This window comes from Mustela nivalis (genome assembly GCF_964662115.1).
Source record: "Mustela nivalis genome assembly, chromosome: 2".
Lineage (NCBI taxonomy): Eukaryota > Metazoa > Chordata > Mammalia > Carnivora > Mustelidae > Mustela > Mustela nivalis.
In genome coordinates, this window is record NC_139021.1 from 186,251,927 (window position 1) to 186,273,366 (window position 21,440).

At 65.9% G+C, this 21,440-nt stretch overlaps 2 protein-coding genes across 5 annotated transcripts in view; both read left to right on the top strand.

Moving 5' to 3' along the window:
* The window catches only part of PWWP2B (PWWP domain containing 2B), a 25,944-nt gene extending 13,028 nt beyond the window's left edge, over positions 1-12,916 (top strand). For 3 of the 4 annotated variants that reach the window (XM_082721554.1, XM_082721552.1, XM_082721553.1), the window contains exon 3: positions 12,345-12,916. The gene's annotated coding sequence lies outside the window, so the exon portion shown is untranslated. Of the gene's footprint in view, positions 1-3,320; positions 3,436-12,344 lie in introns of all 4 variants that reach the window. The other variant, XR_014309122.1, reaches the window with a different exon arrangement.
* LOC309859381 (uncharacterized protein) lies at positions 3,443-21,192 on the top strand (the record flags this gene model as incomplete). Its single annotated transcript, XM_082720010.1, has 9 exons — positions 3,443-5,565; positions 5,946-10,876; positions 12,345-12,477; positions 13,945-14,177; positions 16,921-16,993; positions 18,263-18,363; positions 18,837-18,893; positions 19,674-20,306; positions 21,079-21,192. The coding sequence occupies exons 2-9, from the start codon at positions 9,440-9,442 to the stop codon at positions 21,190-21,192; spliced, it is 2,781 nt and encodes a 926-aa protein (XP_082576136.1). The 5' UTR covers positions 3,443-5,565; positions 5,946-9,439.
* Positions 21,193-21,440: the final 248 nt, after the last annotated feature.

The window sequence follows — 21,440 nt, forward strand, 5'->3', positions numbered from 1 at the left end:
TGTCCGCCCCCGGAGAAAGGAGCGGGCGGTCGACGGCGTCTAGACGGAGGGGGGCGGGGGCGCGGGGGGCTTCCTCGAGGGCCCTCGCTCTGAGAGGACGCCCTGGAGCCGTGGCCCCGCCCCCTCCTGGTCCCCGCTGGGTCCTGACTCAGAACGAAGGAAGGTCCTGAGCTGCGGCCCCGGACGCCACTGCCGTAGGGCCCCAGCCCCCGACCCGGCCGGCCGGTGTGGGCGCTGCTCCGTGGGTGGGCACCTGGTTCCCGGGCTGGGGCGGCTGGGCGCTCTGGGCTCCCCAAGGAGGCTCCGGGCTCTGCCCCCGGGCCGGGGTTGTGCCCTTCGACCCCCTCCAGGAGAACTTTGTAGGATCTTCGGCCACAGGCCTTAGGAGGGTCCTCCTTGGGGCTGTCACCAGACCAGGCAGCCTGTCTGTGGTCACCACGTGGGGGGTCAGGAAGCGGCCACGGGGCAGAGGCGGCCTACGTGAGCGTCCCCAGGCCCCGAGACGGGGCTGTGCCAAGCCACCCGCTCTGGGGCCTGCGCTGTGGGGGGTGTCCCGCAGGCCCCTGGCCCTGGTGGGCACCTCCCAGGTGTCTCCACGCGCTGTGCAGGTGTGTCACGCCCCCCAGGGCCCCCCCTCCCTGGTCTCGTCAGGGCAGGAGGTAGGTCCCGTGCAGGTGGCCTGGGCTGGACCAGACGGTGTGTGGTGGGGATCCCCCGTGGAGGTCAGGTCACTGCCATCTTGCTGCCTCCGTGTCCTCTAATGCCCACAGAAACGGGGGGGGGGGGCTGTGCCCAGAGCAGGGGTCCTGCACCACAGCTGGGCCTCTGCCTTGATTCCTGTGACCTTCAGCTGACCTTGTCCCGTCTGGTCCGCCTGCCCCTCTCCCACGTCTGGCTCCGCAGTCCCCAGCTCGAGCCCTCAGGCCTCAGCGGAACGGGCGGGTGTGTGGCCAGGAGGCCTTTGTGGGGCGTCTGGCGAGCCCCTCGCTGCTGTGCCACACGGACTGGGGGGCCCAGGGTTGGAGGAGCAACGAGGAGGAGGAGGAGGCGAGGCAGGATCAGGGCCTGAGGAGGAGGGCCCCTCGGCAGGATCAGGGCCTCGACCCTGAAAGCTTGTTCCCAGCCCTCCCCCAGCCTGCTTCCTGTGTCAGGCACGGCCACTGCCCTGAATGACTCTCCAGGGTTCAGACGCAAACCTGCCCTCTCCGGAACCAGGCACAGCCCCTGGGAGCTCTGGGCCCTCGAGCTGGGGCATGGGCATGGCAGCCACCTGTTCACATCATGCCAGCGAGGGGCTAAAGTCGGGCACACTGTGGCGTGGGCACCTCGCATGGGGGAACGGGTCCAGAGAAAGGTCAGATGCGTCTTCCTTCTCCAGGCACGGCCTGGGGGGCTGGGGACCCTCTGTGGGGTCCTGCCGTCTGCGTGCCCTCTGCCGGGCCTGACCAGCCTCACTGCTTTTGCCTTGGTCTGGGGTCAGTGTGGAGCCTGGGCACCTCTCCCGCTTGCCCCTGTCCTGGGAGCTGTGGGTCCCAGTCGGTGAGGTGAGCAGTCAGTCCCCGAGACTGACCTTCAGGTCCCTGGTCACAGTCGGCTTCCTAGGGACAGCGAGCTGCCCCCCCCCCACCCCAGTGTGGCCTGGAGGACAGGGAGGCCCCACCCAGCCCTGGAGAATGTAGCCCAGTGTGCTCAGGGCTGGCTGTGTTTACTGGGAAGCAGAGGGAAGCATCTGGCCAGACAGGTTTCGCGGCTGCAGGGCTGCGCCCACAGACTGGCCTCCGCTCCCTCCCGGCCTGCCCCCTGCCTCCCTCCGCCTCTGGCTCTCCCTCTCTCTGTCTCTGTCTCTGTGTCTCTGTACATCTGTGTCTTTCTCCAGCCCCAGCCGCGGTGGCTGCTCCCAGGCTTCCCCAGCAGGGCACGGAGCTCTGGAGCGTAGGATGCTGAATCTTTTTAGCTCCAAAGCACAAAGTGGTTTTGCCTGATTGGCTTTTTACTTGCGTGTTTTGGGGGTGGAAGACTGTTCTGGGGCCACGCGAGGGTGTTTAAGCCGCTGGCATTGGTGACTGGGGTCTCACCAAACCTGGTGACAGGTTTGCTTTCAAGGGTCCCTGACACTGTCTGGGGACAGGCCTCTGGCCTGCTCCTTGAAAGGGAAGCTAGGACCTGCCTTTGGTGGGGACGGGGGCCTGACCTGGGCCGGGTCAGGCCTGCAGGGTCCAGTGTGAGAGGCTGCTCCGCAGACCTTGTGTGCGATGCTGAGGGGCGTTCCGTGGTCGCTGGCCCCTGGGCTCCCCCTGGGAGGAGGGCCGCGTGGGCCTGGAGCTTGGGCAGGGAGACAGGCTGGGGACGCTCGGACTTCGGGCTGCGTCCGGCCCAACTGGTGTCGCAAGCAGCAGAGGACGTGCCCGGTGCTCCTCGGAGATGGGGGTATTTGCAGTATCCTCTCGGTCCATCAGGGGAGTCCCAGCGGACCCCGTGGGCCTAGGGCCCTCTCAGGGACATCGTGCCCAGCACCGTGTCCCAAGAGATTCCTCTGTCCCACCTTGCAGGGGGGCCAGAGGCTTGGCTGACCGGGGTGTCCACAAAGACTTTCTGGAGATGTGCCAAGCTAGCCCAGGACTTGGTGGCCAGGGCACTGGTGAGAGGCCAGCCAGGAGCCTGGCTGGGCTCTGGCGACAGGGCACAGTGGCTCTCAGGAGGGACTGCCCCCGAGCACCGGTCCACCCTGGGGAGACATAGACCTTCACCCAAGGAAGACCCTGACCTCTGGGGACAGACACAGGGCTGCCTGGCACTGGCCTGGCTGGTCGCCGGCTGTTCTCACCCCGCAGCCCGGCGTCTCTGAGCCTCGTTTCCCTTGTCTGGGAAGGGACAGGTTGGGTGCTGAGTGAGGGGGTCTGTTGGTGGTGGCCTTTGGAGGCCACTGTGTCCTTTCTGGCTCAGTGGGAGCTGTTTTCACAGAAGCTCCTCCCGTGTCCCCCACAGGAAGGGAAGGTGGGAGGGTCCCAGGCTACATTTCTGGGGTGGGGACGGGCTCCTGCTCCGGGGCTGGAGGGGGCGGGACCCCTCTCCCAACTTGGACCTTGGGGCTTGGCTGGTCAGAGGCCTGGTCTGAGGACCTCGTCCTATAGGCGGGGCCGAGACAGCCAAGAGCATGGGGCCAGCCCCCCAAGCTGAAAGGTGATGGCCACTCCTGAGGGTGGCGGCCCGCCCCCTGCGGGCTGAGAGCTCCACTAGATGGGGGACGGAGGGGGCACAGCACCGCTGCGGGCCTCCCCCTGTGAATCACAGCCCCCAAATTTGTGCATAATCACACACAGGAACGTGCTGAGAAGGGACGAGGGCCCCCCAGCGAGCATCTGGCGAGGAAGCTGACCTGGACTGGGGATCCGGGAAGGCTTCCTGGAAGAGGTGACATATGGCTGAGCGCGAACGGTGAGCTAATCATGAGCTAATAGGCTGCGGGTGAGTGTCTTAGACAGAAGGAGGGTGCGTGCCCAAGGCCTGTGGCCGGAGGAGGCCTGCACGTTCCAGGGTGGGGGTGGGGGAGGCCCCCACGGCCGCCTTGTCCTAAGAGCAAAGGGCACCATGGGGCAGGTTCGGCAGAGGGGTGAATGGCCTTATTTGGGCTGAAAAGACCGTAGGTGGAGTCAGGAGGTGAGGGACAGCCGGAGGACAGAAGCGAGGCCAGGATGGGGTGGCGGCCAGGGACCCGGTGAGGACCGGGATCTGGGGCCCAGAACAGCCGAGCTGGCGGTGCTAGGTGTCAGCTCCAGGAACAGAGGGACCACTGCGGACCAGGGGTCCCCGCTGGCTGGTGTCTGAGCACCTGAGTCCCGGCTGGGAGGAGTGTGGGCTGTGGTCAGGGATCCGAGGAAAGATCTAGGCCCCACAGAAGGGCCACTAGAACAAGGGAGGCTGTGGAGAGAGGCCGAGAGAGGTGGCCAAGACGTGAGTCTCAGAGGTCCCAGAGAGGGGGACCGGGCAGAAAGGCACGTGGGCCAAGGAGTCGAGGGGGCAGTGGGTGCACATGGCCAGGAGGGGGCCCTGTGCAGGGAAGGGTGAGCAGTGCTGGAGCCGTTCCTGCGGTCTTCGGGAGCGCGCCCCGAGGGGCTCAGTGTCCTGGGAGCGCTGACGGCCCCCCGTCTGTGAGGCCCTTAGAGCCTGGGGCCCTTCCTGGGCAGAGCCGGGTGGCAGGCAGCTGTTGGCGGGGCTCTGCCGCAGCCTGGGACGGAGCTGTGGCACCTGCCCAGGGTGGGGTCAGGATGGCACCTTGGGCCCTCCTGGCCTCTTGGGCTAGGGTTTTGGGGGGCGGGTGCTTTTTGGGGTGACATGGCTGTCCCCTCCGCGGCACCGGCGGGCCACTCCGGGACTAGACCTCGTGCCTCACTGAGCGTCACTGAGCGTCCTCGGGCTCAGCCTCACCCTGTGTTAGTCGCCTGTGGCTGCCGTCCCAAATGGCCACGCGGTAGCTGCTGGAAGGAACAGGAGTTTATCGTCACAGTTCTGGGGTCTGACCCCAAACAAGGTGGCAGCTGAGCTGTGCTCCCTCTGGAGGCTCCGGGGGGACCCGTCTAGCTCCCGGGGACTCCCAGGGCCCTCGGCTTGTGACTGCATCACCCCAGCCTCTGCTTCTGTGGTCACACGGCATCTCCTCCTCCTCAACGTCCTGCAGGGACCTCAGGGTGACCACGTGGGTGACCCAGCGTGGCCGCATCCCGGTGTCCCAGCACACACACCTGCAGCACGTTTCCAGCAAAGGGATGGTCCCCTGGTCCCGGGGTTGGGGCACCGTTCACCCACTGTCTCCTCCCGTCTGGTCAGCAGATGGGTTAGGGACCCGGGTGTCCACCCTGCACAGGCCCGCCTGCCTCCTCTGTGATGGGCCACCCAGCCTCAGGGCGGGGTCTGCTGGCGGTGGGCTGGAGCCCGCTGGGGGTGTGCCGTGATGGAGGGACTTGCAGCAGAGGATGTGCCGCCCTGCTGGGAGGCGGTGCCCGTGAGCAATAGGTCCTGGCAGCACCTTGGGCCACTGGGCCATTTCTGCTCCACGGTGCTCATTTCTCCCTGGACCCAGAGCCCCCACCAGGAGAGCCGGCCTGAGCCCTGCCGGCGGAGCTGCCTGGCCTGCCGGGGCTGGGGGCCGAGGTGTCCCACGCTCCTTGTGGGCTCTCCCTTTTCTCCCTTTTGAAACGGGGTCCTTGAGCGGCACGCCCCAAACTGGCTTTTCTCTTTCCCAACCCTAAAGGAAAAGGTACTTTGGCTCCTGAAGCTGGTGGCTCCGCTGACTCCCGGCGCTGCTTTCAGGAAACCTTGGTGAAGGTTGTAATTATTTTGTTCCCAAAGGAAACACAGGCCTGTAATTCCGAGACGGCTGTGGGAGCTCAGGCCTCGTCCCACCTCCCAGCCACCAGTTCCATCCCTGCCGCCGCCTCTGGGCAGGGCCCTGAGAGCCTGGGAGGGCCGGGCGGCCGGGCAGCCCGGCGGGGTACAGGTTGGCGAGGCGGGAGCCATGGCAGTGCGGTGCCCGGAAACTCACGGGGCGCTTGGCAGCGGCTCCTCCAGGTGCCAGGGGTGGCCAGGGGTGGGGTGGGGCCGGGGGACTTCTCTGGGCGGAGGGGGACAGGGGGTTCCCAGGCAGGTGCTGCCCCTCCCGTGGTGAGGTGCCCAGTCTGGCAGAAGAGCCCGTTTTGCCCTGGTTTTCGTGGCTTCCATGCCCCCCACCTCCTTATCCTTGCCCTGGCCCCACCCCGCTCTGCGGCACCCCGCACCCCCAGGTCCAGACCTGAACCCAGAGCCCCAGGGCACTCGAGGAAGGACCCACACTGCACCCCTGCGGAGGGATCCTGCAGGTGGCCCCCTCCTTCCCACCGCGGCCCCGTGCGTTCCTCAGCCAGCCTGTGGGGACACTCTGGCCGCGCGGTAACTTACGCGCCATCCTGCAGGACAGAGGCAGGACCAGTGTCCGAGCCGTGCCCAGGGCTCGCCAGAGGGACCCGTGAGCAAAGTCGTGGGCGTGGGCGTGGGCGTGGGCGTGTCACACAGGCTCGTGAGTCCCTTCCATCCGCGCGAGCACTACCGTGGTCGGTGCTGGCGCTGTGGTCCCCGGCAGGCAGCTCCGCGGCTCCCGTGTCGTCTCTGCAGGGGCCGTGCTCTGGGCCCGACAGGATTCCAGCTCGCGGTGGGCATCTCCCGCCTGGACCTGGGGTCGGGTCTCCCCCGGGGGGCCCCAAGCTTCCCCGCTGTTTCCGGGCCATGTGTAGGCTTTGCCGGCAGCAGATCTGGGAATCTCTCGAGAACAGACCGTGACTGTGTGACTGATTCTTCTCATCCAGAATTTTTCCTTCTGTAACTTTCACATTTGCGTTTCTGCCTCTTACGCTGGAGGTCTTGGTTCTTCGTGAAACTCACGTAATCACAGTTGACCTCTGAACAACGTGGTCGGACCCGCGTGGGTCCACTTGTACACGGGCTTTTTCAAGAAATGCACGCCGGTACCGTGAACCTGTGCACAAGTACGCTTTTCTCTCCCTCTGGTTTTCTTAGTAACGTTTGCTTTCGTCCAGCTGACTTGTGAGGGTACAGCGTGTGGCACGCACAACCCACAGCACACGTGCCTGCGGCCGCGGCCGCTCTGGTGCATGGCGGGCTGCGGGTGGTTACATTTGGGGCCGTCAAAGTTATGCGTGGAATTTTGAGCGTGGGGAGGGTCACACTCTCATCCCCATTTGAGGGTCAACCGTGTGGACGTTACCGTGTGTGTCGCGTGTTGAGTACTCGGTGAGTGTACGCTGTGTGACGCGTAGGATGCCAGCCACCTCCACGCAACACGTCACACTTCGTCATGTCAGAACAGCACTACTGCCGTGTCACCCGTGGGCGATTAGTGGGGACACGGCAGGCTTTCCTGTGGGTCTTCTTGTCTCTGGGGTCTGGCCCCTCGCGGGCTGAGGGCTCTGTCCGATGCCTCTTCCAAAGTCATCAGCCAGATGCTCTGTCTGCTTGTTGGGACCTCAGAACAGCTAGTCCCGTTGATGTCAAGGTACTTGTCCCTTCTGTATTCCTGTCTTCTTACGTTCTGGTGTGTGTTCCGTAATTCTGTGCACATTTCTGAGGGCCCCACGTCAAGTCGATGTGACCAGGCCCATTTGGAGCACCCCACCGGGGCTGCGTGTCGGGTCAGGGCTGGCCGGTGCATGGGAGCGACATAAGCAGACGCACAGGTGTGGCCCCTCTCCCCACTGAGGCGGGAACGGTACCCAAGGCCCCTGTGCCTCGATTTCCCCCGATTAGTGGGGACACGGCAGGCTTTCCGCACGGAGAAGGTGCTTGTGGCCGCGTGCGGAGACCCCGTCCTTGTCTCGGCAGAGCCCGCCGGCACGCCGTACCTCTCACCAGCACCGTTCTGGACTCTGGGCTGTCCACGCTTTCCTGAGACCAGGCAGTCTGTGAGCTGGAGTGGGAGCAGGTCACCCAGCAGGAAGGTGCCTGCAGGCTTCAGGGGACCTAAGACTCCGACCTGACCCAGTGTTGGGGCTATAGGCTCCAGGGCAGGGAGGCCCCCGAGAGCCCAGTTTTTCCCTGGGTTCTGGCTCGTGGTCCTAGGTCGCCCGCCTCACTCCACACTTGCTGGCCGTCGCCTGTCCCTCAAGGTCATGGCTGTGTGTCCCCTCCTTGGGAAGGCTCTCCCGGAGCTCCCCATGCACGGCTGTGCCTGCCAAGCCCCACTCGACTCGCTCACCCCGCACCCTGTTCTGCGTGGGGCCTCCCCATCCGGTAAGTAAATTCCTGTGAGCTCACACCCTGGCAGCAGGTGTCCATGGCCCTGGGGGATGGGGCCGTGGCACCACAGATGGGGACACTGGTTCACTCCTGGGCTGTGCTCTGTACTGTGCACCCCGCATGCCAGGGCCACTGGGTGTCCTCTCTGGGCCTTGGAGACGAGAGCCAACTGCCTGACGTGTCCACGCACACTCAGCATGGGGACCCAGGGAGATGTTCTGAGCTATGGCTGGGGTGGGGAGGCAGCCTGGGAAGAGGGTCTGGGCCAGGGAGACCCAGAGGCAGGCTGGCCTCTCCCTGTGGCATCTCTGGACTGAGAACCTTGAGCCGGAGGCTCCCAGGCGCCTGGGCCTCTGGACCCAAACAAGGTTTGGGCTGCGTATCAACCTGGGGAGACTTGACCTTCAACAACAACCGCCCAGCCCCCCATTCCAGAGCATCTGCTCCTTCTGAAGCAGGCACTCCCGCGAGTCGTCCACTTCCTCTGGGCGTGACTGGCCCTGAGTCTGAAGGCCTCCCGTTGCGGTCTCTGAATTTCAGGGCGGAGACAGGGATGCACCCCACTTCCTGGCCTGGGTTCCCTCTGCCTGGGCCAGGGTCTGCGATGCAGCATGGGTGTATGTGGCTACAAGAGCCATGAGGACCCAGCAGGGGATGTAGGGCCTGGTCCTGTAGAGCGGGGTGCTCGGGCCATGGCCAAGGTCTCAGAAGAGTTGAGGGTGTGGCCGTGCTTGGCCAAGAGCCAAGCTGGAGGGACAGGGCCAAGTGGCGGATCTGTGTGTGGCTCGTGGAAGGCCACGTGCTGGGGGGGCTCTTGGGACTGGATATGTGGTCACTGGTCCAAGATGTACAGCAGATACTGATGAGGGACAGCGTCACATGTGCCGGGTGCCTCTCTGGTTCCTGGGGACTCTGCACACACTCCGCAAGGATGGCGGACGTGGTCGATGCCCGGCCGGCTGCCGTAGGCCTTTGCCTTGCTCTGTCTGCGGTGTCTGTGGGTTCACACTCCTAGGGTGGCCGCGGCTCCCACCCCGCTGTGGGCAGAAGGCTGTGGTCGGGGATGCAGGCCGCCTTCATTCTGGTCTTCAGCGTGGAGAGCAGCACGTCTGGTCATTGTTCTGGGGCCTGGGTGCTGGCCGCCTGGCACCACGCTTCCTGCCGTGTGCCCCCATGGGACAACCCTCCTGGTTACTCCCGTCTGCTCGCGAGCCTCACCTGAGGACCCAGCCAGGCAAACAGAGCGGCCTGCGCCGACCTTAACCGTGGGGCCCGTGGTGGTAGCCTCAGGGCCCTGTGGGGGACGCAGCTTCTGTGCGGTCTGCTGGGGCCTTGAGGGGCAGACGGGGGGAGGGGGATCAGAGCACTTGCGTGGCAAATGCAGGAGCCGAGCCCTGCCCAGAGACCCCAGGGCAGCCTATCGTCCCCAGAGCAGGTGGGGCGGCCTGCTGGCCAATAGGGCGTCCCTGCCCAGGAAGTCCCAGGAAAAACGAGCTGCTCTTGGTGCGTTAGCCCAGCGGGGCCTGTGTAGTGACCTTACCTTTCCCATTGCTTCCGAGCTGGGTGGGGTAGGAGGGACAGCGGGGCTGGGGTGCTCTGGGGCGGGGTCCGGGCTAGCGGGTGCGCGAGGGAAAAAGAGTCGGCCACGGTCCTGCTTATGCTGGGGGCGGTGGCGGGGGCTCCTGGCTGGCCAGTGACTGCGGAGTGGGGCACCTGCCTGACCGTCTGCAGATTTCCAGGAACACCTACTCTTCTCCTGGAGGCCCCGCCTGGCCGGAGGGCTTCCAGGAGCCGCCGGCCGCCCCCGGCACACCCCCAGCGACAAGCAGCCTCCTCGGGTCACTGGAATCCGTGTTTCTCTTGCCGGGAGACGGGGTGCCCTGGCTGCCTCCCCTCGGGTCGACTGTGCGTTTTTCTAGGGAGGGCGGCTGATGGGTGTGCCGGACATGCCCAGAGATCGGTTGTGGAAGGGGCGTGGGCAGTTTTAATGACTCCGGGGGCTGAGTGGCGCGGTGCCTGCTGGCCTTTGGTGGGAGGCCCTGGAGCACTCAGTGGAAAGGAGCGGCCGTGGCGTTCTGGTGGCGCTCGCCCCTCGCCCCCCAGGGGCTCCCCCGGGACGGGCGTGACCTGCCCCGACCCCGACGCCTCTCCTTATCTGCCCTCACCGCTTCTCCTCGGAGCTCCAGCCCCCAGGGTTGTGGATGGGTCGCAGAGCTGGAGCTGCCCGACCCCAGCTGGACCCTCCGGGAGCGGGAACAGCCTGGGGGGGGGTCCCAGCTGCTCCCCTGGAGGGAGAGGTAAAGTGTTGGTGGGATCAGGAACGGCCGCGGTCCGGAGAGTGTCGCTTAGGAAGGGACCGCGGCTCGTCTCCGGAGACGGCCGTCCTCAGTGTCGGGCCAGAGTGGGGGCGGCTCAGGGAGGTGGGGGAGGCCGTCCAGCCCCCCCGTCCAGTCCACGCACAGTGACCGTCACTCTCACCCAGCTTCCCCGCGGCTGCCCCCAGTGGGCCCTACCCAGTGACAGAGGGTCACATTCTTCTGGGGGTCACTTCCTTGGGGACCGGTCAGGGCCTCTGCCTGGCCAGGGAAGGGACTCCGCGCCAGGGCAGGGCAGAAAGCTCTGCCCGCTGAGTGTATGTTGCTCAGGCCTTGTCCCTCACCGACCGGGGGACTGTAGAGCCACCCTGGATGCCGCCAGCTTTCCCTGCAGGGCGTGTGATCAGGCCTGGCCTTGGGGGGGACTGCTTCCAGCAGAGGCACCTGTCACCTGGGGGCCCCTCACGGCTTGTGCTCAGCCTGTGGCCCAGCACGACGGCGGAGGCCTCGGCTTCCTGGGGCCCCTCCTCAGGTCTCCCAGAGATGGGGCTGCCTGCCTCAGGGACCTCAGTGTTCCCAGATGTCTGTCCTCAAGGACAGTGGGAGGGACTCTGTTTGGGGCTGCCCGGTCTGTAGTGCTTTGTTCTGGCTGCCCTGGGGTGCTTGGGTGTGAGCCTGGCCTCGAAGCTAGCCGAGCGACCTTGGGCAGCTCTGGAGCCCCTCTGAGCCTCAGCCCGTTGTCTGGAGGTGACCGCGTTCCCCGGGCTACTGTCAACATGGTAATAAGCAGGGAAGCTGCCCCTGCCCCCCCCCCCCGATCGGGCCGTGGTCATCGCTGTCCTCACGCTGCCTGTCCCCTCTCTGTGGCCGCTCCCTCCTCCCCCGGGCCTGCTGGTCCCACGCCCTGAAACCCTGGGGTTGGAGCACGGGCCTGGTCTGCTGCAGCCAAGGGGGCCTTGTTTGCTCCTTGGGATCCTGGCCGTTGTGGGTGGGGAGGAGGAGGAGGAGGAGGAGGTCGGCCTGTCCCTCCTCCCCCCGCTCCCCGAGGCCGCTCACGGGGTGGGGGGTCCCGGCTCTCTGTCCCCCGGGGTCTTTCCTGCACCCCCAGGAACCTGAAGGTGGGTCTAGGCCCAGATGGGCAGTGCTCCCCCGCCTCGGAGACACTACGGGGGGCACCGTCCTCTGTGTCCACCCTGTCCCGAGCCAGCGGCCTTGCGCCGGGACGTCTGGGGAGGTCAGAGCCTTGTCCCCTGCACCCGGCCTCGTCCTTGGGGCTGCTTTGGGCTCCAGCTCCTCCGAGTCACCTCTTGGCTCCTACCCCCTATCTCCCTCCAGGCCGGGCCCCTGGGCAGATGCGGCGGGCACTGGGCTGGCCAGGGGACCTGACCCCTGCTGCCCTGGGCCAGCGTGGGGGAGCCCAGCGCCGCAGTGGAGCCGGGGAGGCACGAGGGTTTCTCCGTGTGGCTCTGTCTCTGGGGTCTGTTCCGCGAAAATGGGCGAAGCCTCCGGCTCTGCTTGTGCGTGAGCGGAAGGCCCGCGCGGAAGCTCCTGTCACTGGAGTTTTGTGTCAGTGTGTCGTGCTCGCAGACCGGAAAGTCCGCTAGTGACAGACGTTGTGTGATGAGAGAATTCGTCTTCGCAGTCCAAAATGATGCGCTTTCCTGACGTTTCTTATCCTGTGATGTTTCGATCGCGGCGCCGTCTGCCCCCAACCCTAGAGAGCTCCCCAAACCGGGAGGGCATGTCTCTCCAGCGACGTCCGTCGCATACCCTGATGGTAGCACGCTGGGGTCCTTCGAAGCTGTGAGCCCCAGGGCCGTGTGCACAGCCACTGGCTTCCCCAGCCTCCCGGGCCGTGAGCAGCAGGAAGGATCTGGAACAGGGGTCCCCCCGTCCCCCTGTGTGGTGCACAGGGAGCCCCGTGGTCTGGGCTTTCAATGAGTCAATGATCCTGACCCTTTCTCAGGGAAATTCAGGGCCCCGGGGAGGGGACGGACTCGGATGGGGTGCAGGGCCGGGGTCCCGGCCAGGAGGCACGGCGGGCGCCAGAGAGCTGGGAGTGGTGAGGGCCACTGGGAGCTGCGGGTCTGTGGGCATCCCTGTGGGCATCCCTGTGGGCACAGAGCCTGAGGAATATGGCTCACATGGCCCGCGGTGGGTGCTGTGACCTGAATGCTGCGACCCCCAGGGGCCTGTCCCCAGTACTTGACCCCGACATGACCTCTCTCCTTTTCTGCTTCCCTCAAGGTCACGGACGATGAAAGCACAGCTGGGCTGTCTGGAGCTCCCGACTTTGGGGCGCCCTCCACGTCCCCCATTCCGTCTGAGGGACCCGCGTGCCTTCTGGCCAGCTGCGTGCGGAAACGTGCCCGGCCCGGGGGTGCGCCTGCCTGCGGTTCCCCGGAGAGAAGCAGGCGTGTCCCGCACTGGGGACGGCGCCCCCGGCACAGGCTCCTCTGTGGATGTACTTGTTCCCTCGTCAGACTCCGGGTGTTCTGGGCTGTGACGTTCCGGGAGCCCAGCCACAGCCTACTGCTGCCTGCGGAGCGGGGAGAGGCACCCCAGTGTCAGGGCTCAGGGCCAGGCCCAGCGCGGGGTCTCTGCGTCCTTGAGAACCGGGCAGCCTGCCTCCCGTACGTCCCTCCCAAAGCTGGGGTCCTGCCCGGTGCCCAGCACCTGCCCCGGGGCCGCGACCTGGCCCGCGTGTGTTCGAACAGGCTCCTCCCTCCTTTCTGTCACTTTAAAGACCAAAAAGAGAAACCGAAAATGGCTTCTGCTCTTTGTTGAAACGTGAGCGAGAATAAAGGAAGGTCTGCGCAGAGGCTGTGCCCGGGGGTGTCCGGGGGGTTGCGGAGGAGCCTGCGGAGCGACATGGCAGCTTTGAGGAGCGGGCGGCCCGGGGTGGGGGTGGGGTGCACCCCCTTCCCTGCTCCCTGCGGCTTCCCTGGTGGGGCAGCCTCGTGCTCCGGCCCTCCAGGGGCGCCTGCCGTCTCCCGGCTTACTCCAGCCGAGGGGCACGCCAGGGAGGATTGTGACAGCTTGGCCTGTCCCCGGCTTTACCGGAGCACACAGAGAGCCCGCGGCCCCAGCAGCCCGCTCGAGGCCAGGCTGGGACGTGTGCTGGCGGGGGGCATCTTTCCTCCTGGCTCCTGTGGTCTTGGCCTTGACTCTTCCAAGGTGGGGGTGGGCACAGAGCCGTGATCCCCCCCAGAACGAGACCCTCGGAAGGAGCTGCTCTGTCCAGACCCCTCCTGCCCTTCACCCCAGGCCCCTGCTGGGGAGGCCCCCACGTGGGCCCCGCAGACTGCGGTGGGGGCGCTTCGGGGACGAGAGTCCGTGCCACCTTCACCTTGCCCACCCTCCAAGGACGCCCCCTCCCGGCCTTCGCGCCACGTGTCCATCCGAACCCAGGTTGTGCTCACCTCTGTGCTCACAGCTGCCCAAAGGTCTTCCCCGCCGGCTGAGCCCAGACCTGGGGTGCCCAGGGCTGCCGTGCCCACTGGGAGGTGACGGCTGGGTTGGGGGCCAGGGGCACCGCCAAGGCAGAGAGAGGGCGTTCTTGAAAAGCTAGGCACGGCTCCTTGGAGAAACACGTGTCTCAAATGGAGCGTTGGGGACTCGGGGTCCCTGAGCTGGAGGCCCTCACGCAGCCCAGGACTGGGCGCTTTCCGCACCCCCGCCCGGTGTGGCACAGCCAGCGCCCCCGGGCCACCAGCATGTGGGGGTTTGCCCCTGGGCACCCTGGCCTGGAACCCCAGAGCCCAGTGAGGGCTCCTGCAGGACACAGGCCAGCGGTCCCAGGCCCCTGTCCCCAGCCTCTGTCCCCTTCCCGGTGGGGACCCTACAGGCTGCAGCCTGGCCCCGGACAGCCCTCGATCTGCCCCGCGCCCCACGGCCGATGTCACTCAGTCCCACCTGCGGCCTGGGGTCTCCAGCGGCCTGCTGGCTCGGTGCCAGCCCTGCGTGGCCCCCCCCAGCCGGCCCCGCCAAAGCGTGGATGGCAGCCAGCTTCACTGCCCCTCCCCAGCCCTCCCCAGCCGGGAGCGTTGTGGGGGCGGGCACCGGCCGCTGGGCGTGCAGGCGTGGACAACAGTTCTAACTAAAAGGAAAGGCAGCTTTTTTTTTTTTTTTTTTTTCGGTATTTGAGGCTGTTTCTCTAGGCAGCAAATTAATCACGGTTTCTTGTCCATTCGACTACCCACAGCCCACAGCAGGCCTGTCTGTGTGATAGCGTTCTTCCCGGGGACTGAGGGGCCTGGGCCCACCCCGGCGCCAGCCCCCGAGCTAGGGATGGGGCTGGTCCCTGGCGCCATCCCGGGGCCCTGCTCCCCAACCTGTCCCGCAGCTGGATGGGGCCCGGCGGCAGGAAGCAGGCGGGCATCCCAGGGAGGGGAGCTGTCTGCGGGCAGGCGCTGGGGGCTTTCTCGGAAAGGTTCAGGGGAGGAGGAAGGCTCTGGCCAGCTTGGAGGAGGGAGCCGGGGGTCTCTCCGCAGCGGGACCCCGGCCGGGAGCACACCTGGGCCAGAGGGGCTGGCCTGCTCAGTGCCATGAGGCCCTGGGTGTAGATGGGCTGTGAGGTGGGGCTATCAGGGAGGCCGGAGGGAGGCTTCCCGGGACCCTTCCACCGGGTCCTGGCGTCTCGTGCGTCCCGCCTGTGGGAGCTGGCCCGCTCTGAGAACAGGGCCGGCCGGGCCTCTCTAGCCTGTCCTCCCCGACCCCTAAGGACGGAGTCTGTCTCTCTAGCCTTCACTGCGCTGTTTGAGGGTCCGGGGCGAGTGTGGTCCCAGGAGCAGCCAGACCCAGCCCGGAGGCTCCTGGGCCGGAAGCCCGGGGCAGGGGGAAGCCGCCCCATAGCCCCGCAGCCCCCAGCCCCACAGGCCCCTTCAGATACCGGGAGGAGTAGCAGCCAGCGCTGCGCCCCCACAAGTCACCAGCGTCCTCACTTCCCACAGGGCTGGTTGTCATCCCTGGCCCCTTGGCCGGCGGCCATTGCTTCGGGTAGGGGCGGGCCGGCGTGAGGAGGACAGGAGGGCAGCGCACAAGCATTCTGTCACGCGCCCTGTCCCGGGCTCAGCCCCGCTCTTCCAAGGCAGGGGTCCCCGCGCCCCACTCTGGGCTGCGGCTGAGGGTCAGGAACAGGGCCCACTCTGCTCTCCGGGGCCACCGTCTTGCCGCCTGTTGGAGGGCCTCCAGCCAGGGGACCGCTTCTGCCCGTCCCCTGGGCTGCCGGCGGCCTAGTCCCCAGCGCCCCCCTCGGCCTGGATGCGTCGCAGTCACCAGCACCGCCGAGCCCACACGGGCTCTCGGGGCCCGGGCCGGGGGAGTCCACAGCACGGGCGCTTACGGTTGAGCCCGTGTGAAGGAGAGGATGGCGGGCCCTCAGCTCACAGCTCGTGGCCGCACGGCTCCCACCTGACACGCGGGGGACGACTGGACTTCGGGGTCTCTGCAGACCAGCCCGTCGGGGCAGAGGGACGCCGCTACCGGCTGCGGGGAGTCTGAGGAGGGGCTGGAGGCCGGTCTCGGGGCCGGAGGGGCTTCTTCCGTGACAGACGGGGCCCGTGGATGGAGGAGGGAGACCCAGACTTGCCGAGCGGCCCCCGACACCAGCCTCCTGTGTGGGTCTTCTGCGACGACGTCCCCTCTCTGGCCCCCGTGGCAACCTGGGGTGCTGCCCCGTCGTCCAGTTGGTGAGCCAAGGCCCGGAGGGCGCGACTCGCTCAGGGCGCTGCCGACGGGATTTGGCGCCGAGGCTAAGGCTCCTCCTGGAGGCCGACCCCTCCCCCCAGCCCTCGGACCCCACAGGCTCTGTGACCTCGCCACATGGGGCCGTGTGAGGCTGCACAGGGGTCGGGCCCTGGGGCAGACCAGGCTCCACGATGGGCACAGGGTGCTGGGCCACAGACGCGGTGGGAAGGTGCGGCCCTGGGCCCGGGGACAGCGGCTTCTCCCCTGTGGATCACAGGGTCCATCCCGTGCATCCTGCTCAGCCGCTCCTGGGGGCCGTGGGGGTGAGGGGGAGAGCAAACACACATCACGTCCTCACCATGGCCGGGGGCCTTTGCCATGCAAGGGACCTGCCCGTGACCACAGGGCCCACATCTTCTAGCTGGAGAGATGGAGGCCCCGGGCCATCACGCTGGTTCTCATCCCCCGTCTGCTGACCGAAGGACCCCGAAACCCTGCACGCTCGGGATCCCGCCGACGTGCCCACCTCCCCCACCCCCCCCATCCTGCAGGCACCAGCTGGGTCCCCCCACAGCGGCCGGTTCCCCGGTGGGTCCTTCCTGTCTCCGGTCTCCCTGGCTGAGCCCGCTGTGCCTCCGGGCTCATCTGTGTCCCCACCGCCATCTCCCAGCAGAGGTCAAACCCTCGGGAACCTGGCATGTGACGTTGGTGGGGACGTGGAGGGCGCACTCAGCCGGACGTGTACTCCCTGGCCTGGGGTCTTACTACGGGGGCTTGGCTTCTGCAGGAAGGCTGTGTTCTCGGGGCTATGAACCGGGGCCCCAGAGTTCTGTCCAGACGAGTCACACCGGGGGCAAGCCTCTGCCGGCCGACGGCACTCCCCACAGACACCGTCACTCTGGGCTTAGTTCTGGAGGAATCCTTGCTTTCTGATTCACATATTGTGCCTCTTTTTCCTTAAAATATTTAATGTGTTACATTCCAACTTTAAACACATCAGCTCCGAAGCAGACTAATCATGTAGCTTGTTAAACTGAATTTGGCTCCGAGATTTAAAATGGAAAAAGAAATCCTGCCAGAGCTATACATCCACACCGCGGACGGCCTTCGCAAGACGGTGACTCTCTTTCCGCAGGGCTCCGTGCCGGGTCGGTACTTGCCGGGAGTGGCCATGCTGCCCGCCGGCGCGGGGTCCAGACCGTGCGCAGGTGGGAAACGGCGCTGCAGAGACGCACACGCCTTGTCTCTTCAGAAGCGAGCTTTCTGGTTGAATTACTCTGAGTGCGATGCTGACAGGAAACCACATGCGCGTTCAGGACGGAAAGCATTAACCAAGAATTTCAGATCCGCAAAGCTGGGACTGGAAGGTTCTGGGCATGTCTTGGGGGACTGTGGCCGGACGCGGGAGCCTGCGTGCCCACGTCAACACAAACTGCACCTTCTCCGCCACCACTGTTTCCGGGGTCTGCTGTACCATGTCTGTCCCGTGACTGTCCCGCCGTGGGGCCCAGGCCTGCAGTGGCCCCGGAACGTTCCACCCGACTCTCCAGAGGGGAGGCGAGGAGCCGGCGAGGGCTCGGCGGTCCCCAGGTCCTGAAGTTCCCTGGGGCGGTGGGAGGCTTTGGCAGCTTGAGGACAATTGTTTTCATAATCAGTAAATTTTTAAAAAATCAATGAACCTTCTATTTGAGAGCAGTTTTGGGTTTACAGAAAAGTTGGGCAAACAGCAGAGCTTCCCCCTCCCAGGACACGGGCGTCCCTGCTTTTCACTCCTTCCATGAACGTGCTGCTTGGTTGTCGTCGACGGCCCAGCGCCGAGACGTTATCGTGACGTTCACACTAGGCTCACTGTGCCAACCCATCCGGTCCGTGGGTTTGGACAAATGCCTGTGACCCACACGCACCGTGACGGTGTCCCGTGGAATCGTCTCACTGCCCTGCAAATCCCCTGCTCCTCCATTCATTAATGTTTTAAACGAATAACCGAGAGCCGTTATTCTGAAACAATCATCCAAACGCTAGAAGCAGACCGCGCCACGGTGCCGTGCGTGCTCCCGCGTGTGAGAGGCGCCGCGGTTCTGAGCATGGACGTTCGAAGGGGACAGCGTGCACGGCCACGCAGATGCGTCTGCGCTTTTGGCGAGGGACAAAATCCCCCAGACCGCGGACATTCCCAGTGGAAGGAAATGTTGAATTTTACTTGGAGGTCGGTGCAAATAAAGGTGTCATTTTCTTCGGTCCAAGTTCACGGACCCCCTGAATTAAGGACCCTTGATTTAGAAAAAGACGCATGTGAAGTCAGAAGAACACATGCCAACAGGAAGAGAAAATGGGTTTTCGAAACTCTGCACCATCCCAAGCGGCCGAGTGGGCTCAGCCCTGCGGCTCCGAGCGGCCTCCAGACCTCACGTGGGCAAGACGGGCTCTCGGGGGAGCTGACCAGGCTTCGCAGGCGTGTGATGAACGTCCCTCCTCAGAACAGGCGCGGAGGCCGCACTTCAGCGACGTCTTCGCGGGGCGGCGGGAGCTCCCTGAGCGCCGGGGGGAGCCGCACGCATGCCTACCGGGGTCCCTGCGGGTGAGCCCGAGACCTTTGTGCACCTGCCCCGGACCCGACCCCGCGTGACTCCTTCTGCGCCCGTGTGCTGAGACGCCCAGAACGAACGATGCTGTACAAACCGGAGCGCGGGTCTGGGACGAGCCCTGCTGAGCAGGTGGGGCCTGGCCAGGCTCCCATCACGCTTGCCCCAGGGCTTGGGCCATGTGTGCTGCCCGCAGGGATGCCCAGTCCCGGAGGAGGGAGCAGCTCACGCTGCAGGGAGAGCGGCCTTGAGTGGCCACTGGTGCCCCAGGGGCTCAGCCTCTGGCCGTCCCTGTCCCTTCCGTGCTGCCCGCACCCCCACATGGGGCCTGGTTCTGAGCCAAGGGGCGAGCCGGGCAGCGTGGGCCAACACCTCCCGGCGGGAAGGACGTCGGTCTGCGGAGCCTGCCCCAGCTCGCAGCCGAGCACCCACCTGCCCCCGTGTCCACGCCCGGGCCCACACCCCTCAGGCCCTGCTCTGTGCCCAGCACCCCTCCATGTGCACGTCGCTGATGGGGCCACACGAGGTACGCAGGTCGCTCCTCCAGGTGCCAGGAGAAAAGGACCATCCCCTGGAAGGAGCCTGCTCTGTGGGTCTGTGGGTGTGTGCGGCCCCTCCCGGGGGGTCTGGGGGAGGCCCAGCCGCTGTGCAGGGTGGACTGTGGCAGACCGTCTGGGGCTCTGTGGTGACAGGCCTGGAGTCCCTGGCAGGAAGCTCGGGTTCCAGCCTCACCAGGAACCCAGTGGAGTCCCTGTCCCATCCTGGGCCCTGCCTGCGGGCACCGCGTTCAGGCCTGGCCCAGAGACCAGACGGGAGCTGAGCGCTCACTCTAGATTTTGAAACCAAAAACTGAACTGAAGTCATCTGAAGAGTTAAAATGTTGGTGATCTGCAACGTATTGCATTGTGGAAGATTGTTTTTTATTTTTTAAAAACATTTTTTTTTTGTTTAATATATATTTTTTAAACATTTCATTAGTGATTGGGAAAAAAAAAAAAAGACGCAGCTTCAGCGTCTCACTCTGTGGCTGGGGCCTCGGCTCCCGTCCATGCCCGGCACCAGGAGAAGCCGCCCCATCCCGCAGGCCCGTGGCTGGGCGCAGAGCAGGGAGGCCTGGTCAGGAGGGAGCTCCGGCCAGCAGAGTCCCCCAGAGTGCCTGGACCCACCCAAGGGCTGGGTGGGAGCCACCTCCCGGGGCCAGGGCTGGGGGTGCTCCAAACGGCCCACGGCGTTGAAAGCACAGAGACGGGGGCCCGGGCCCCGTGACCGGCAGCAGATGTGGCCACAGCCATGCCCTGGCCCCCAGGAAGAAGGGATCTGGGGACAGGGAGGGACAAGAGGGGCGGAGGCCTGGGTGGGAAACAGTGCTCCTGTGTGGGGCGGGGGCCTCCCTGCGCGACCCCCGCCCCTGCTCCGGTCCCCACGACCCTCGGGGACCGGCCTCCCGCTGGGGGCCTCCCTGCGCGACCCCCGCCCCTGCTCCGGTCCCCACGACCCTCGGGGACCGGCCTCCCGCTGTGGCCCCCGACCTGAAGAGTCGCCTGAGTCGATATACAGATTCTCCGCTGTGCTCAGCGGCGTGTGCGTGCGGGACGAACACGTGGGTCACGCGAACATTCCCAACAAGCACGTTTGCTTCTCCCGTGAGCTCACACCGGATAAAGACAAGCAGGGTGTCAGCGACCCCTGCACGGGGCTGCCGCCCCCCACCCCCTCTCCCCTGCCCGTGCCTAGGCTGCCCCCCGGGAAATCCCTTTCCGATGGAAACCTGTCTGCAGGCCTGGAGGCCCTCGGGCTCCAGTCACCAGTGGTCGCGGCCAGCGGGCCTGGGGAGGACACCGGGAGGGGCCCTTCTCCCGTCACCCGGTGGAATTCTGCGGGGACTCGGCCAGTTCCGGAAGCAGCCGCAGAACCCTGGTCCTTGTTCAGATTAATTCAGGTTAGTTTAGGGACCTTGGGCAGCAGGCTGGCCACAATGGAGCCACTGGCCAGGATGGCCCAGGGCTGGGTGCCTGCGGGTGCCTGGGCGGTGGGGGTGGGGGCTCAGCCTGTGGCCTGTGTCTGGCAGGAGGGGGCAGGGCTGCCGCCAGAGACCAGGGGCCCCGGTCCTTCTCGGCTGCTACATGGAACCCCGTCACGTGCGGTCCGGGCGGGGCACCGTGGCCCTCTAGGCCCGCTGGAACCTGGGCTGCTGTGATGGGGAGACTCACCCCCGGGCTCGACGGGGCCGCGGGGCCTGGCTCTTTGGTCAGCCCAGCTGTCACGCGAGGGGGTTTTAGGCAAGACTGGACGTGACCGTCGGCAGCCTGAGTGAGGCAGAGCCCGGCTCTCTTCGTGACTCTGCTTCGTGCACAGGCGTCACCCCTCCCCGCCCCTCCTTGGCACACACGCGTCACCCCTCCGACACCAGCTGCCTGAGCTTCTCCCTGACCAGAGCGGCTCTCTGCGCCCCCAGCGGGTGTCCCAGATTCCGGTCGGCCCAGCACTCCTCTGGAGCTGGGGCAGACCCCCAGGTTAGGGACTCGGTCCCCCGGAGGTGGCCCTTCTCCAGATGCTGCTGGCACAGCCGTCCCCCACTGCTTCCGTCCCGGCTGCGGTGAATCGGGGGCTCCCTGGACCATCCCCAGCCCCGGATTTACTCCTTTGCTCCAAGAGCTCAGAGAACACAGGGACGCTCCCACGTTCCGGGACCTCTTTCTTTTACAAAAAAGGAGCTTCTGTCCAGGTGGGGCTGGGCTGTGCCCCCCGAGTGTCCGGGTGTGCCCGCCTTCCCGGAAGCCCTCAGAGCCGCCCCCGCCGCGGAGTTCTACAGCGAGCACGACTGAGCCTTCCCTCGGTCTCCCGGCCTCTCTCCGTCCCAGAGGCTGGCCGGGCTGCAAGGCTGAAGATCCCAAGCTGCTAACCACAGCGTGGTCTCTCTGGCGACCGGCCCCCATCCGGGAACCCACCCAGAGTCACCTCATTTGAACAAAAGACACTCCTGTCAGCAGGAATTCCAAGGGACTGAGGACCTCTGTGTCAGGAATGGGGACAGAGGCCAATCTATAATTTTTCTATGATTGAATACCCTCCC